This window comes from Cygnus atratus, chromosome 2 (genome assembly GCF_013377495.2).
Source record: "Cygnus atratus isolate AKBS03 ecotype Queensland, Australia chromosome 2, CAtr_DNAZoo_HiC_assembly, whole genome shotgun sequence".
Taxonomy (NCBI): Eukaryota; Metazoa; Chordata; class Aves; order Anseriformes; family Anatidae; genus Cygnus; species Cygnus atratus.
The window spans coordinates 98,088,016-98,105,446 of NC_066363.1; the positions used below are offsets into that span (position 1 = coordinate 98,088,016).

The following is a 17,431-nucleotide window of genomic DNA, read 5'->3' on the forward strand; positions in this document are numbered from 1 at the left end:
TTGCTGTTTGTACCATCTGGTACAGCAACAACTTCTAGTGGCTGCCACTCAGGATGTTTGTTGTGAGGCTGCCCCTTAACTTGGTTTTAAGTAACAAATTTCAGGGATTAATTTAGATACTCTTATTTGTAACTTCATGCTTCTAAGGACTTCTGAATTTGTGATCTGATGTGATTTTTATTTTTATTTTTGTACCTCCCAAAGGCTAATATGTTAGTCATACAGTCTTCGTTCAGTCTTCATTCAGTCATACAGTCTTCATTCAAGAAATGAGATTGCATTTGTAATACATCTGTTTTAGATATTACTATCAGCTCTCTGAGAAAAAGGTTATTTGGGTAGATGTAGTAGATAGCTCTTAATGTGCTGTACAGATAATAGATATGCAGAAAATCAAACACAGCAATGAATGGTTTTGTAGCAAATAGGAGGTCTAGATTAATGTAAACATAATGAAATTATTCTATAACGTGTAACTGAGATGAACATTGCATCAGTTTTACCTTGCTTTTTGTTATGCTTATGCTGGTGATGTGGTTAAACTGTACTCGCTTACATATTGGAGAGACACAGGTGAATACAATGAGAAACCTCAGTATCTGCAACTTTATTTTTTGAGTCATAGATATCAAGTGATGGATGTGTGAATATACAGTCTTATTATGATTCTGTGGATTTTTAGCTAAATCTTAAGATGCTGATGTTTTCTAAATGCAATAATAGTTCAGTTCTGTTTATTGGAGAATGCAGTATTCTTTGATCTAGTTGTGTGCTGTTTGTAGTACTTAATGAGCATAGGAAAGGGGGGAGATTTTTGTTTTACAGTTGTGGTAATTGAAAAAGAAGCCATCTATTAAAATCTAACCATTGATTTTTGGTATATGCAAGGTAGAGAATTGCTGGTGCATTGTATCTTGCGTTGCTGAGGCAGATAATGACCCTTGTAATTTATTGTGGCAAGATACAAATACTTTTAAACTTTTATTAATCTGGTTTGTTAATCAAAGTTGCTTCTCACTTTGTTTGTTTATGGTTAAGATTCTTCTTCATTGAGGTGGGTATTCTTGTGGTTTCCTGTATGTCTTGCTGACATAAATCACCCACTTTTAAGATGAGTTTATACCTAAGCACATTATCAGTTTACTTTGTTAAGATGGAGACTAAATATTACACTTGGAGTTTTCTTCCTTGTTGTCCATCAGGAGATAACTTCTAGTTATACAGAATGTTTTGTCAGACTCTGCATGCTTGTTTTCTCTTTAATCAAAGTAGTGAGCGTATGCAGTCTCTGCGCCTGCTCTGTGCATGCCACATCAAGCACAGCAGAACTGTCTGAGACGCAAAGTAATGCAGTTGCCAGCAGGAATATGATATTTGCTAAAGTCTCTAGGAAAGCCTTTTATCTTTGGCAAGTTAGTATTTTACATGAAATTACACATGATGGAAAAGCCACAGATTTAAAGTGTAATAACCCCCTCAAGAAATGTTTTCCTCATTTAAGGTGTATTTTTAGTTGCTTTTGCTTGGTTTTAAAACAAAAATATTTTTAAAGTTTGTGTTTCTTTAAGACGATGTGATGTCAGTGTATGGAAATGAATTTTTTTTTCACGGTTGCTCCTTTTTGGATTTTGTTTATTAATGATCCTTTGAATACTTGCCATTGAAGTCTAGAATATCAGTGAAAAGAGAAGCTGCTGCTTTTTGGTGAAATAAATTTTCGTATAGTATGCTTTTGAATGTTGGTGTGAGTGACAGAAACTGTTGAAGTCAAAATATTAATAGGTTTAAATATATTTAAAGAGCCTACTTACATGATTTTTGTATGTTTACATGATTTTATTCTTGTTTCAGGTGATCTATCCAATCCACTTACAGAACACACAGAGATAAATCGGTGCTTTGGGCTCTCTTGAGCAGCTGCAAGGAGAAATGTTACCCTGAGAATGAAGCTATAAAACGTCTCCCTGCAGAACCGTATGATTGAAAATGCGGTCCAGCACTCCTCTGCTGCCGGACATGCTTTTGTCCTCCTACCCCTCTCACCCAATGTTGCAGTAATACAGATGGATTGTGGCAGAGGCGCAGAAATGGAGTTACGGAGGTCCTCCAGCCCAGGCAAGCTGAGCAAGAACGACATGGATGCTGACAAGACCATGTGCCACAGCTGCTGCATCTGTGGTAAAAGTTTCCCTTTTCAGAGCTCATTATCGCAGCACATGAGGAAGCACACGGGTGAGAAGCCCTACAAATGTCCTTACTGTGATCACAGAGCTTCCCAAAAGGGCAACCTGAAGATCCACATTCGTAGTCACAGGACAGGCACTTTAAGTCAGGGACACGAGGTGGAGATGGGAGAGGCGCAGCTGGGTGAGATGGGTGTTTCGGAGGGTCTCGGCGGCTGCACTAGTCCCACCAAAAGTACATCTGCCTGCAACAGGATCTTGAATGGCACTGCTCAGGTAGACAGCAGCAAGATCTTGTTGAGAAGCAGCAAGAAGGAGGTCGCAGAGGTGGCGCCCGCCGAGGAGGATGGCAAGCTAACTGCTTACCCATGCACCTTCTGCAAAAGCAAATTCGAAAGGAAGAAGGAACTGGAGCAGCACCTGCACCAGGTCCACAAACCTTTCAAGTGCAGGCTGTGTAGCTACATGACCTTGAGGGAGGAGACGTTGTTAAACCACGTAGAGAAGGACCATATAACCGCTCAGGTCCCGAATGGGGAGGCCTACACTGAGAACTGCAAGAGCGAGCTGAGCGCCGGCGAGTTTCCTTGCGAAGTTTGCGGCCAGGCCTTCAGTCAGACCTGGTTCCTGAAAGCTCACATGAAAAAGCACAGGGGCTCGTTTGATCACGGCTGCCACATTTGTGGCAGAAGATTCAAAGAGCCCTGGTTTCTCAAAAACCACATGAAGTCGCATGGCCCGAAGACTGGGAACAAAAACAAACTGAAAAATGAGCTGGAGCTCATAGCCACTATCAATGACGTGATACAGGAGGAAACGATTGTGACGGGCCTGTCTTTGTACGAAGTCTGCACCAAGTGTGGAAATCTGTTTACAAACATGGAAAGCCTAAAAGCGCATAATGCTGTTCACTACCGGGCTCAGCGGAGCAGCGCCGGGGATAAAGCCGAGGGCTTAATTGACGGGAGCCTGAGCCCCTCAGTAACAAAGCAGTTTTTCTTGCAGTGTCTCAATCTAAGGCCATCTGTAGGGCTGGATAGAGTTACAAGGGGACAGACTGGAAAAAGAGTAGCCGAGCTGGATCCAGTCAGTAGCTACCAAGCTTGGCAGCTGGCCACCAAAGGAAAAGTAGTAGAGCCCTCCGAGTATGTGAAGTATGTGGGGTGGGATGAGGCCCTGGCGGACGCGGACGTGACTTACGACAAGGATAAGAGGGAGTACATCCTTGTCAACCAGGAAAAGCGCAAGCGGGAGCAGGATTTGCCCAGCTCCTCCAGCAACCCCAAGAAGAAGAGCTGTCCCAGCGGGCGCCTGGAGAAGACCAGCAGCGCCCCGCCAGGGGAGAGCTGCCCGCTCACCCAGGGCAACCTGGATTACCGTCCCTCCTCGCGGCAGGGCAGGCGAGCCACCCAGAACAAGTCCACTGAGTGCTTTGAGTGCGGCAAGGTCTTCCGCACCTACCACCAAATGGTGCTGCACTCCCGGGTGCACCGCAAGGAGCGGAGGAGCTGCCGCGAGGGCGGGACGGCCGCCCAGCCCGACCGCTATGGCTCCAGCAGCGAGGAAGGGGACTCGGGCTCTGTCAGCGGGCCCAGCACGCCCGGCTCCGCGTCCGCCCCGGAGGACTCGGCCACCTCTGGCTTGGGGGAGGAAGGGGCCGAGGAGAGCTCGGAGGAGGGAGCAGCTGACCCCTCGTTAGGTAAGATGGCTGATGGCTGGCCCTGCTCTCTCTGGGCTGCTGGGACCTGTGGTCCCTATCCCCATGTCGTGAGCAAAGGGAGCAGGCAGGAGGTGCATCGCTCCTTGTCTCAGCGTGGCAATTTCATTGTTGCTGGTGTAAGTAATAAAAATGAGATCTGAGGACACGTTCAGAAGGTACAGGTAAACTTGGGTCAACGAAGGACTCCTGAGAAGTATCTTAGTTACCTGTAGCAACAGTCACCTCTACTGTTACCTTAGGGACGGGGTGTCCTCCCTGCACATCTAAGGAGCTATTTTACCCCAATTTATGGACACCCAGCACCTTATCTTGCCTTTAGCGTGCAGGTGTGGTAAGGGTGCAGCTTGCATGGTGTCGCCCCAAAGTGCGTAAACTCGTTAATCGCCAGCATGAGAGTCGTTTCTCTCCTCTCCCTTCTGCTTTGCTTCCCAAACTTGTGTTTATAACTGCAAGGGCTATAATTAATCTCTCCGGGTTAAAGCGGTCCTTTGAGCCCAACACTACTAAATGGAACAAATTATTCTCCAAATAGCAGCAAAGTAAATATTTGAAAGAACACTATTAAGCACTTTCGTATCTTTTTTTTCTTCTTCTGATTTTTGTTGTTCACCATTATTTGTTTTATAACACGCTCTTTAGATACGTGAGATTAACCATTCTTTCCTTACTAGCCTTGTGTGTTTTTTTGTTTCTTTGTTTTGCTTGGTAAGCATTAATATATTCCTCCTGGTTTTGTTCCTTATTTTTTTCTGAAGAATAATGTTATCTGTAGAATTAAGCTCATTTTCAAGACCATCTCTGATGAAGTAATCTGCACCATTGTAGAAGAGGGTGGATATACTTATTTAGCTATGCTTTTGGGTGGATTTTTTATAATGTGACTTCTCCAGTGGCTACAGACCCTGCAACAGCAAAGCAACATTTGCCAGGATCGTGTATTAATTATACATTTTTCATAAAGCAGTTTTAGATATATTTTGTGTCATTAAGCTTCTTTCATAAAATTTTCAGGGTTGTACGACAGCTGAAGTTGGGGCTGGCACTGCTTGACAATGTGGCTTGCAAAGTGTAAGCTTAGAGGGAAGAGAGAGCCAAAGGACTGAAACTGGGAGGATGGAAGGGGATGAAACCCACCTGTCTGTCCTTAAAACTTACAGGAAGTGTCCTAAACTTGATTTTGCTACAACTTAGATCAAGTCTTCCATGGACAAATTGGATGCACAGTAGAACAGAAATTTAAATTAAACTAGGAAATCATCTCCACCCCCCACCCCCTTCTTTGTTAATGCTTTTTTCTCTATTGCACAACTCCAAAAAGTCCTAGTGACAAGTTGAGAAATATTTTCACTGTGATTACTTGCACATTTAAAAATTTCAAAATTTGTCTTTCCCATTTACTGTTTGTTGGATTTGGGTCTTTTAAAAAAGTTGTTTATGGGAGTGTAGTTACTTTGTGTGAAAATCCTTCAGCTGCTGCCTGAAACACCTCCATGCAGTTGACACAAAATGTAGTTACAAAGCTGCAGCTTCGTCTGGAGTTAAATGGGGCTGCCATGTTTTACCTGTGTAATGTACCAGTGCCCTTACGGAAACCGCTGTGATGGAAAACCATCTCTCTGGAGACGGGCTGAAAACACTGGAACACTTTTCACACGATATTCAAACAGTAAGGTTGTTCTTCTATGCTCTCCCTATTCAGTGCTTTATTTTTAACAAGAGGAGCTGTCTCACCTCTTTCTCTGTCCCAGTTCTTACCTCAGTTCAAGCTCAGCCTTTGTCTCATGAGTGAAAGGTGAGAGTTTAAGTTGCACAGCAATTTCTCTCACAGGAATTAAGGTGACTGGATTAACCACTGTCTCTAAACAACACCAGGAAACTCGTTTCTTTGGGTGCCAAGTGGGTTCTTATCTATTTTGCTGAACATTAAAGAAGCAGCAAACTGATCGGCCTAAATAAAGGAGCAACTTGGAACAGGGATGTGTTTTGCATTGATTAGGTGAGAGGGTGGCTGCTGCATTTTTATATTTAACAAGTGACAAAGACTTTCTAATTAAAAAGAAAGGTGTTTTTTGTTTGTTTTCAGTAGGTCAAGATTCGAGACTTAAGTTTCTCAGTTTTCTCTTTTGGGTATCATGTTTACTGAGACTGCCCTTACATAGTTTCCTAGGGGACTGTTGTCCTTCTGTCCAGCACGCTGTAGGATTAGTTTTACTCTTATGCAAATTGCTGTTTTAACTCAAGAGGCTTTCTTTTCCTCCTCTACTAACAGAAACATAAGGTCTACAGAATATAGGCCAAATTCCACCCTTGTGTATGCTCCCGTTAAAATCAGGTATTCTGATGTGGCCTTCAAGTCTGTTTTGTCCTAGAAGTGCTGTGGTTTGCTCTCTGCTGCTGTGGCTCGTTTTAGTTATTCTTGCTGGTGAACCTTTTCTGGCGAGAGCAGAGCTCCAGTGCTCCAGACGGCAGCCGCCCCCAGCAGAGGTGGGCAAACCGTACTCTCAGTTCCTCTTCCTGACATGCCTGCTCTGGTATTATTTTTACTCAGACTGCGGTCAGCAAAATCTTGTGTTACTCGTAAGATTATTTTAAATAATATATGTATTTTTTTTACTTTCATATCTCCCCCCCCATTTGATATTTTGACAAATTGCTTTGTTATGCAAGGTTAGAAAAGGGGCTCAATACTACCAGGTAGTGAATGTTCTGGTCGTGTTTCACTTGAATGTACCTCTTTGTGCATTTAACCCTTAATAATCTCAGTAGCCCTGTTGACACGCTCGGTGGTAGGTGGCTTGCCCAGCCTCTTGCAGCGGGGAAGCTGGCTGAGTACCTCCGTGGTCTCTTAGGGCCAGCAGACGTTGAGGCTCAGGGTGACTAGAGCTGGGGAATAGTGATAGGGCTTATTGGGAGAAAAGAAAGAAATGCACCTTGCATGTGAAATGGCATTGAGAGCCTCTAGGGCAGCCACTTCTTTACTCTTAACACATCAGTAATTTGTCTCTGCTGTGTATGTAGAGTAACATAATGATTTCTCAGGCATGAGAGCAGTGTTTGCAGACCCAGCTTATCAGTTGCCAGGGGGAAGCTGGCTTGTTACAAACTGCTTTCTGTCTTACTGTAAGGGGGGTAGAAAAGTAATCATTTTCACATGTCACATAGGTGGAGTAGTGTGTGATACCTGCCATACAAAGTTGTCATATGCATGATGTAGGTGTGCTTCGTATGACAGCCACATGGGAAAAGGTGCCCCAGAGCACAGACTGTCTGTAAAGAGCAGACTGAATATTTTTGAGATCTCCCTGCCCCAGATGAGTCTTCATTTTTATTTGGCATTCAGACCACTAGCAAACTGTACCTGAATTTCCACTCAGATGAATCTGAAGCTTTTTGAGCCACCTGCAAGTTCTTGCTTAGCACTTCCCCAGTTTGAGGGCTCTTTTATGATTTTGATTTTTTTAATTAGAAGAATCCCATGGTTATGACTGAGGGGGACTTGTACATCGATAGAAGTGGAAGGAGAAATATATATATATTTAACAGTTTCTCACCTAAAATGTAGTATTTGCTGTGCTAAAGAAATAGTTCAGTCTGTGTGCATGTACATATGTGTGCATTCAGTGGTTAGTATTTTTAAGGCTTAACATGGGCACCGACATTGTCATGGTGCATTTAGCAATTGGGGTGTTACAGTTTCTTACACTAGGCACTATAAACTATTTCAGTCCTGAAATGAAGAAGGAAGTATAATTTTGCCTTTGACAGGTGGGAAGATGAAGAAAAGAAGTGAAAACAATTTAAATACCACTTGGTGCTCAGCAAACACGTAGTAACAGAGCAGGTCCCTGATACTGAAGTCTAGATCTTGGGAAAGGAAGAGAATATCATAAAGCTACTTTTTTTTGCATTAAAGCACCATTTAATAATTGGGCAGGAAAAAAAATGTTAAAATTAATCTAGGAGGAGAAGAAAATCAGTACCAAAACCAGGAATGTTATATAGGAATAAAGGAGACAAATGCTGCTTGTTCTAGTCTGAGCTTACCAAGGAGGGAAGCAAGTGAAAGGAGTCTAAGGTTACACCTTAGACTGGATGCTGCTTTCAGTGGAAATCACCTCCATTTTGTTTTCTTTCTCTCTGCCTCTTCTTTCCTTTTTTTTTTCTCCGCTGTCAGACTCCTCCGGATTTTTGAAATGCTTTAAGGAGAAACTGATTCATTCTTTCTCAACACATGCTGTTTTTATTACGCTGGCTAATGCAGGAAGGGACTGATTGCAAAGAAAAACCACTGCGCAAAGCCCTGTACAAATACAGTTACAGGTTCAAGGAGTTCCTAGTCTGAAAAGATAAGATGGACGCAAATGGCTGGAAAGCACAGAATACCAAAAGAAAAACAAAAATCCAGCATGCAGCCACATTTTTCTTGCATCAGAAATTGCCAGTGGTTTGGTGGGACTTGCTCAGGAGAAGATGAGCTCAATGGAAGGGTAAGATGAGAGATGGGAGTGAGGGCAGCGAGGAGAGAAAACAGGGTGAAGAGAGGCAGAGAAGATCAGGAAGGTCAGCTTTGCAGTGGGGCGACCATGCTGAAGGGAGCTGTGTTTTGGTGGAGGTTTGGAAGAGGAGGCAAGACTGAGAGGAATGTGGAACAGCATCAGGGTTTGAATCTTACAAAGCAGGGCCAAGGTGTTGGGCATCCTTGGCTGAAGCTGGAAAGGCTTTATGGCATCAAGGGCTGAGGTGGGTGACTGCAGGATGATTTTCATGTACAAAACAAAAGGCAGTGCATACTCTTGCAAGGCATTTGATTTAAAATAAACAAGAAGTAAAAACTGTCCAGAGTTCCTCTTGTTTTCCAGTAAAATGGCGAGAGTGTAATTTGGGGGAGGAGAGGAACAGTAAGAATAAGGCAGCTAAGCAAGTGAAAATTGACAAATAAAAATGTATATTAACTCTGGAGAGAAACCAAAGAATAAAGAGAGAGAGTTCTGGTAAATATATTCTGTTGGAAAACTGAGTGCGTGAAATGCAGCTGCCAGGATCCAATACCAGAACTTCCTTGCTCTGCTTATATGAAAAACATTTCCTCTGTATACAAGGGAAATCCTCTCCACTATTGAAAAATCAAGTATTTTTGCTATATATCATAATCAAATAATTACACTTTAGATACTTCTCATGCCAGATTCTCACTTACTCTAAATCAGTTTAATGCCACCGAAGGCAGTCCTGTTATGACATTTTACTTCCAAATGAAGATCTTGTTCTGTGTGTACAATCTTAAGTATGCTGAAGTTATTTAGCATATTTATTCTGCAGAATAAGTCTACAACAAATTGGAGAGTGTCTCTGTGGTGGACAACTGGTAACTACTGCCCTAGAAATTAAACAGTTTCAAGACAGAACAGTGTCAGTGGCTGCTGTTAGATCCATACCATGAAGGTAACATTTTGTTGTGATTATGCACTTCGCCTAGTTAATTTTGGCATTGCCAGGGAGTGGTTGTTGGAATATAAAACTTCCTCAACTTTCCAACCCAAACTAATTGTTTGGGTTGTTAATGCTGGGACTTTCAAGTACAGCAGGTTGATGATTCAGAACATCGGGGAAGTCAGGCAGAGGCAAGCACCCTGTGCTTGCAGAAGTAAGGTTCATTGGGTATGGTGTAGGCTTTTAGCAAAGTTCAGGTTGTTCCTTAGAACCAATTAGGTGGATCAGGGCTAAATCACCTCCATTCACCGTGCCTAATAATACCATTCAGAAACTTCTCTTTTGTATCTACTTTGCCGTAATGCAGGTAGTCAATTCTGATGCATATAGGAAAGCCACATGTGGTATGGTAGGTCTTATGATCTGAAATTTCTTTGCAAAGCACTGCAGGTTTAAGCATCATTTTTGATCAGTACGGGCCCATGTGTATATCCACAGCAGCACTTTATTGCCTTTCCTCTCCCCTTTGGACTCTAGTACATTCCTTGGGACCGCAGTGGAAGTCTGTGTGTGAATATCTTCCTGTGGTGCTGCCATCAGCAATAGCTTTCATTTGTCATCTTTAACTGGGGGACTATGTGAACTGGAAGAAGAACTGAGAGAAGAGAATAAAATAGAAATTATGCTGATCATCTCAAGGAAACGGATGGCCAGAATCACTGAAGTGTGTGTCAAGGAGAGAGAAAGAGAGAAGAGCCATAGGACATCTAGAGATGTGGTTAAAAACCTTCCTTGGCATATGTACTTCATAAATGTGAAGTTGTTTAGCCCTTTATTTTAGGCTCATGGAGGGAGCTGTGCTCCAAGAAGCTCATGCAAAAAGTGATTGATTGGAACAGGGCAGCAATGCTTTGTGATAATGCAGTCTGTACCCTTTAATGCTATATATTACCCTGACATCATTACTAACTAAAGAACGTTTAACGATTGCCCTGTAGGCATCTTGGGTAATTTCCACTGTGTTCCTTGTTACTAGGTCCTGTTTTACTCAGTCTGATGTAATGTGGGTGGCCAGCGCAAGTGTTGAACAGTAATTCAAGTTCCTTGTGCAGCGGGGCAGGGTGATTGGGAACAGATAATGCAGTCAGCTCAAGTCAGAACTAAGGCTTGCTGGCTGAGCTTGAGATGATCCCTCAGTAAATGCACCACGTCTCCTGCCAGAAATGGTCTTTGTTGTTGCTGAGAGTGAACTTTTTTTCCACATTTTGAATTTACTAATCCAGCTGTTGCACTGTTTTTGTTCTTTGCAAATGTTTCAGTGGGGGTCTTGTTGTAGAAGTACTGAAGAATTTTAGGTGTGGTATTTTGATGCAGCACGACTGGCATGTTGTTTAGGCAGTTTATTGTAGCTGTAGGTATGTGACATGAGCAACCAAAACATGGCTCAACTCAGAAACAAATTTATACCAAGATGCTAAGAGAAAGATAGGTTTACCCAGCCTTTGTTTTATCTGTCATGAAGCAAGGAGGTGAATGTGGTTTCTTAAAGGTAGGTGATAGTAGGATATACTTTGCCCTGAAGCTTGCGTAAGGTGCCCAAAGCAAGATTAGTTATTCATACTTCTACCGTAGCTTTTAGAAGTGTCACAACAGCTGCTTTAAGGACTGCTGGTGTCTGCTGAATCCTTTCTGAACTGCCAACATCCATTCCAACATCCACTGCTAGCATGTAAAAAAATAAAAATAAAATAAAAATAAAAAAATCATGGGTGTGGAAAGCTATTAGCAATGTTGGCTTTAGTTTGTGCATTCAGAAATATCTCCCTTTATGTTTAATTCATTTGCACAGTGGGTCCAGTTTTCATAGCAGGCTTTTAGCTCTTCTTCAGCAAGTATTATGAACATCTGCAAATACGACTTCTACGTTTGAATGCAGCTGCGCAGTAAGTTACGAAGCTTCCTCAGAAACCTCACTCCTTTATGCCTACCCTAACCTTGCTGCCCTTTAAAAGCCAGTATAGCAATTCTGGTAGTTCTTAGTATTGGATTGTTTCTACTACATCAAGCTATAGCACATGAAATATTACTCTGTGACATTTATAGTCATAAAACCACTTTGTGCAGTGCTTTTATTTTTTAGCAGTTTCTGATTAGTGAGCAGGACTCCTCTCCCCCTGCTAGTAAAACAAGATTTGAATGATGCAAATTACAATGGTAATGGTTTTAATCCGATTTCCAAATATTTTGGTAGCACCGGGGCTATATTGAATGGGATTTTTCTGATCTGTAAATGGCCTCTAACAGGGGATTTGTGTAGATATCTTTGATGTTAGATCTTTTTGCTGCTCTTCGTGTTATGGTTCACAGTTTGCTGTTGATCCATCTTAAACTGAGAGTCAGGTTTTCTTCTGTAAGATACTAGGTTTGGCAGTGGATGCTCTCAGTGTGCCTCTGTGGATGGGGTGGGTTGGTTTGTTTTACACCAGTAGTCTCATTCAGGCACTGGATGAACCTGAATGGACCTGGCCGTGGCATCGGTCATACTGGTAAAAGTCTAGAGCAACTTAGCTGCAGTCAAGGGGACCCTTGACAGAGAGAGAGAGCATCAGTAACTTTTTTTTATTCTCAGTTTGTTCTTGATTGCCTGTAAGATGTATCAGTGGCAAACATGGATTTGGTGAGAGAGGAAAAGCATATAGTGAATTTCATGGAAACTGTGGAGGAAGTCTTTCAATTTGTAATTATACTGATTATTTTCAGTGTGTAGGAACTAGTCTTTGTATGAGACTTTAGGATTCTTCTTATGCTTGGTCTGTGACTACCACTCTGCCATATTTTGCAACCTGTTTTTAGACATTATTTTCAGTGCTTGGAATGGATTTCATCATGGATGTAGAGCATGAGATGCTCCTCTTTGCCAGGATCATGTATTCTTCACAGGGCGTGTTGGGGAAGATTTGTCCTCCTGCCTTTTAGAAATTTGTTTCCCAGGTTGGTTGTCTCAAACTTCAAATATTACTTCCTTATCTGTGTTACTTCAAATAACAGAAAAACAAACAGCCGTTAAAATGATTTGGTTGTCATATCACAGCTGTAATTTTAGTTTTGTTTGGAGCCGTAAGTTAGGGGTGGTTACTCCAAAGAAGATCTCCCTTTTTTTTCCTAAAGGGATAGAAGAACACTTAAAAAATAAATGAAAATTAAACCCACAAACTTTAATACTAAATTTGGATTTAATCTGTAATACAAGACACTCCCAAACCTTGTGTTTCTTTGAGATAACAAATTCATCAGGCAGTTGAAGGCATCAGCTACACCTAACAGTACTTTAGAGGTGTGTGTTATCTCAGAATAGCATATGTCTTGTGATGTCTTACTGCTTAAATAGCATTTGAGGCAAGCTGCTGTCAGCAAAAACTAAATATTTTGGGGGAAAAAACACAGCCACGAGGGAAATACACAGGTTCTTTCAGAAACATGAACCTCGAGTCTAAACATAACTTTTTTCCCCTCCTTGGAACATTTATGTGTGTTTTAACGATAGCGGTTGTGAGCAAGTGTCATCATGGTGAAAGAGTGCAATGTATCATAAGAATCAGGATCGTAGTGGGGTGTAAATGGCGTCTTCTCTTCCCATCCCCTCTGTTCCCCAAGGTGCATGGAGCAGATGCTGCATTTTGGCTTTGCCTTTTACATATTTTGTCAAGTTTGTACCATCAGTGGACCAAAGGTATGTTCAATTTTCTGTGACTAAGCCTATACTCAGTAGGTAGTGAAGCCTTTTTTTACTAGATAATGAAGCAAGATCTTTCTCTTTCCTTAAAAGAGCATTCAGGAAGTACAGCTTACACTGCACATGGAACACATTAATTCTAAACCCCTTCTAATACTTTGCAGAAGTTTCTTGTCCTTATACATGACTATATCCACACGCACACCAGTTTCCCAGAAATGACTTAACCTTAGGTACTTCTGAAGCCTGGAGAAGCCTTAGAAAAAATTGTCAAACACGGAACAGCAAGTAAAGTTGTAACAGGAAAAAGTTAATTTTTACTTGGATCACTCTGGGACAACAAAATGGGTGCACGTCAGTGAGAATCACGTATTTGCTACTGTCGTGCTAAATACGTTTGACAAGGGAGCCTCCGTACTGTTATTTGTGTGGGAAATACAGGGTGTTGGTTTTTGTTTGCATTAATTTATACACACAGACATGGCATATTAGTTATAATTCAAACATAATCACTTTATTTTGCAAATGGAGTTGTTAGTTTTTTAATCTCTGATGTTATCAGCATGCAAGTGCCTAACATTAACACTCAGAAATTAGATGTTATTAATGCATAATGAAATTTTTATGTGCAGTAAAATTTTCTGCTAGACTGACCTTTCTTGGTTGGTTGTATTAGAGCAAGACTTAAAATCTCTTAGGATATATTCAGTAAGTCGAAATACTTAATTCACTGAACCAATGCATCATGGGAGGTACTCTGTGTAGAGTATTTACTCAAAGTCCAGTTTTGCAACTTTCTTTTGAAACCTGCAGAAGCCAAAAGGAAGGAGCTATGATACCTAGGGAGGTGAAGTCTGCAATGGCTCCAAAATGTAATGTAATTAAAAACTCTATCAGGCTGAAAAAGATCTGAGAAAGGCAAGGCAAAAATTCAGGAAGTATCTTTGTGTATAACATCTATAGAGTAATGTATATAGGTGGGAAAAGGCTGGTGGGTTTCTGGTAGGAATGCATCCAAGTATTATAAACAGCTTATTCTGGGAGCTCATTAATACTTCTAAACAGACGTCCTCCAGGGATCATTGCAGTGGCAGGTAACAGAGGGCATGCAAAAGTACAAGCCCAAAATGCGGTCTTCTGCAATAATTGCCCTATCTGGGAATTTGCTTTCTAACGTGAATATATTTGGTCTGATTTACGGTATCAGAAGTACCACACAACATATATGCTGTAAGATAACCAATCTAAATTTCTTTTGTTGACAGTTTGAAGCATGAGTAAGACAGGAGTGCCATTTCCCACCTTATCTCCACAGCGCTGCCTGCGTATGTTGGGCTTCAGTGGGAGTTGTGAGGAGCCGGGTGTCCTGGCAGCACCTTGAGGGATGCAGCTTTAGGGCAGAACGCTGCTTGCCATTGTGACAGCATAGGTGGGACCTGTTTGGGGGCATTTCCCTCGATCCAGCTAGCTGTGGTGGTCACACAGTTGTGGACCACATGAGCAGTGCTTTGGGGTTTCTGAAAAGGAGGAGTAGAAGAGTTTGTATCAAAGAGGTGGGTTTGAATTTAGGCTGGACAGTGAAACTGAGGAATGTAGGAGACCTCGTGGAAAGCACCTGTCTGAGCCTGGTGGAGTGGCCATGGACACCGCTGAGCATTTACTTTTTGCTCTCTTACAGAAATTCCCATGTTAACCATTTCAGTTTGCTCTTGTCAGCCATTAACCGTAGGTTTGCAGAGGAATTGTAGCAAATGTGAGCCTTATGTAGAGCCTTGAAAAAAGGGTGAATCGATGGCATAAGGAAGTAAGCTGGAGGTAAGCATTTTATGTTTGCGTAAGTGGTGTCACGGCATTAGCTTGCTAATGGAAGGAGGGCCACGAGGACAGCCCGGCCCTGGACCAGCACGTGCTGGGGAGGTTGGCACGCTGCGAGGAATTAGGCTGTGAAGACACTGTTGGCAGGCAAAAAATCAGAGTTGTTTAAGGGAAGGAAATGATTGAGTGAACACAGAGAAAGTGGAGTACCAGGGAAGGCTGCAGACGAGCATAATCCTGGCTGTGTTGGGCGGGAGGTTTGTCAGCACAGGAGGTTTAGCAGAGCAGCTGCCACAACGCTGCAAGAGCAATCCCAGTGCTCAAGACAGGGTGAGGAGGCAAAACAGGTGAAAGAAAAACAGATACAAGTTTCTCTTAGGTCCTGAGAACAACAGAAACTAAAAGAAAAAGAAGCGATAACAGCAAAGTGTATAAATGAGGGGTTGCATTTTGATATGTTCTGTATCTTATTGTTTCACGTTGTGAATCGTAAGGGTGCCTATATTATTTTGTACTTTTTCATCTGAGTGCTTGAGTGTCGTGTGGTAATCGCTAGGTTTGGGAAAACACTTTGAAAGAAGACATTTGCAATTCTCCATCTGTTTCATTTTCCTGGTGTGTGGGGGAATAGAATAAGCATTTTTTTAATTGAACGTGTCATTGAGTGGGAAGATTAAAAATGATAAAGTAATGGACTTTGAAAACATGACTGTTAAAAGTGATGTGGCTAGACATCTTGGCTTAAATGTAGCATGTCATTTCAAAGGCACTAAAGCCAGATACATAACTTGCCCCAGATGTTTAGATTCAGTCGAGCAATCCCATGTGGTCCTTTGAACAAAGATGCCTTACCCCTAATAATGGTTATTTTACAAATGATACTGTAATTCCAGATACCTTTCTTTGCCTGTATTTTAACACAAATAAGTTTGCACTGATGGCAAGTACTGTGTTTGTCAAACCAGTTTCAAGATCATAATGCATCAGCAGTGTTATTTGCTTGTTTCAGACACTTCAAGTTTTTTTTTAGCTGCATTTCTTTCTTTGAGTGAAATTAGTCTGTGGACAGCTAAGGTTGAATGCTGGGTTCGTAATCAGTTTTGCTAATACAGAATATTTTATTTTCTGTTTTTCCTTTAATTTCAGTGACAGTTACGTAGTACCAGAACTTCCATTAACTACTGCTGTTTATTCCTTACCCTTAAGCTATAGTCTTTTGTTGCAGCATGGCAGTGTTGACCCTGGAACCAATTACTGTGTAGAACAAGCAGAAGATGATGAGGTTTATTCTGTAGCAATTGTTTTCCAGTAGTCTCTACGTACGTAAGTCTCTTAGTACATGGAGCAGTATGATAGACCTGTTTAAGAACTTCATAACACTACCTGGCCAAAAACAACAGTGAAAGCCATTTAAGACAAATTAGGCTTTTTTGCTGATCCTCCTATTTTACAATCCTGAAGGCGGAGCTGGGAAGGCTACGGAATTCTTCCTGCATGCGGGGAGTTGGGATGTTCTCCATTAGTTTTGAAGTCTGTCTCTTCACTGGAAGTGAGTGCATGTGCAAATGTCATACAGATGTTGTATAAAAGCTTAATTATGCCTCTCTTTTACTTTAAGCTGTGGTGCTGTTCTGTTTTGACTCTCCCACTCCCCCCACCCCCAAAAGGCTTCTCCTGAGAATGGAAGGGAAACCATTTTCCCATTATTTCCTTACTCAGGAGTTAATTATATTCTGCACTGTGACTGTACCTCAGCAAAAGTTGAATAGAAAAACAACACTCTCAACAAAAGGCGGAAGTTTTTAGGATAGCTTAGATTTTCTGTTCTTTTTCAGGAATTAGACGTTCTTACGAATTTCAGATGAAAAATAAACCCCATTCCAAAGTTATGTTTTCTCCACATGCTTTACTTCTGAGACAGCTTAAATCTATCTGCTATTTCCTCACATTAGGTTGCTTGTCATTGATAGCCAGCTCAGTTAAATTGTCACAGGTGCAACTGAAAGTGGCTAGTAGGGACTGAAGAAACACAGGTAATCCCGCTTAGGAAATCATCCAGTAGCTTGGAGTTCGCTTGATGCAGAAGGCCAGAAATACAGTTAGTGTTAGTAGCAGTTTAAAAAAATAATAATAAAAAAGGAAGGAAAAAAGGAAAAAAAATCATAGATCGTGAATCAAAATTAAAGGGCAGATCTCTTCTCTGTTTTCCGGAGTTATGTGTATTATCGCAGCACTTCTGTATCTGTACTCCAGAAGCCATCAAGAGAGAAATCACCTGATTATGCTGAACTTGAAACTAAAACATTGCCCTCCAATGCAACAAAACAAACCAAATCATTCTTACAAGGTGTCTGAGAGCTGACTTGTTTGTATTTTCAGATAGGAAATAACAAGAATAGTCTCGTAATTGTTATGAACAAACGTAACATGGAAATTTTCTAGTCACCTGAATCATGAGGTAAAGAGATTTACAAGCTATGTTATCTTAGAATGGATTTTGACACTTTTATGTATGTGAAAGAAGATGAATTGACCAGATCTGAGATGCTT

At 41.6% G+C, this 17,431-nt stretch overlaps 1 protein-coding gene across 2 annotated transcripts in view; it reads left to right on the top strand.

The window, feature by feature from the left end:
- The window catches only part of ZNF516 (zinc finger protein 516), a 101,978-nt gene that overhangs the window by 40,725 nt on the left and 43,822 nt on the right, over nucleotides 1-17,431 (top strand). For both annotated transcript variants that reach the window (XM_035550558.2, XM_035550559.2), the window contains exon 2: nucleotides 1,852-3,882. In XM_035550558.2, the coding sequence (XP_035406451.1) occupies nucleotides 1,977-3,882 (1,906 nt within the window). In that variant the 5' untranslated portion in view covers nucleotides 1,852-1,976. The remainder of the gene's footprint in view (nucleotides 1-1,851; nucleotides 3,883-17,431) is intronic.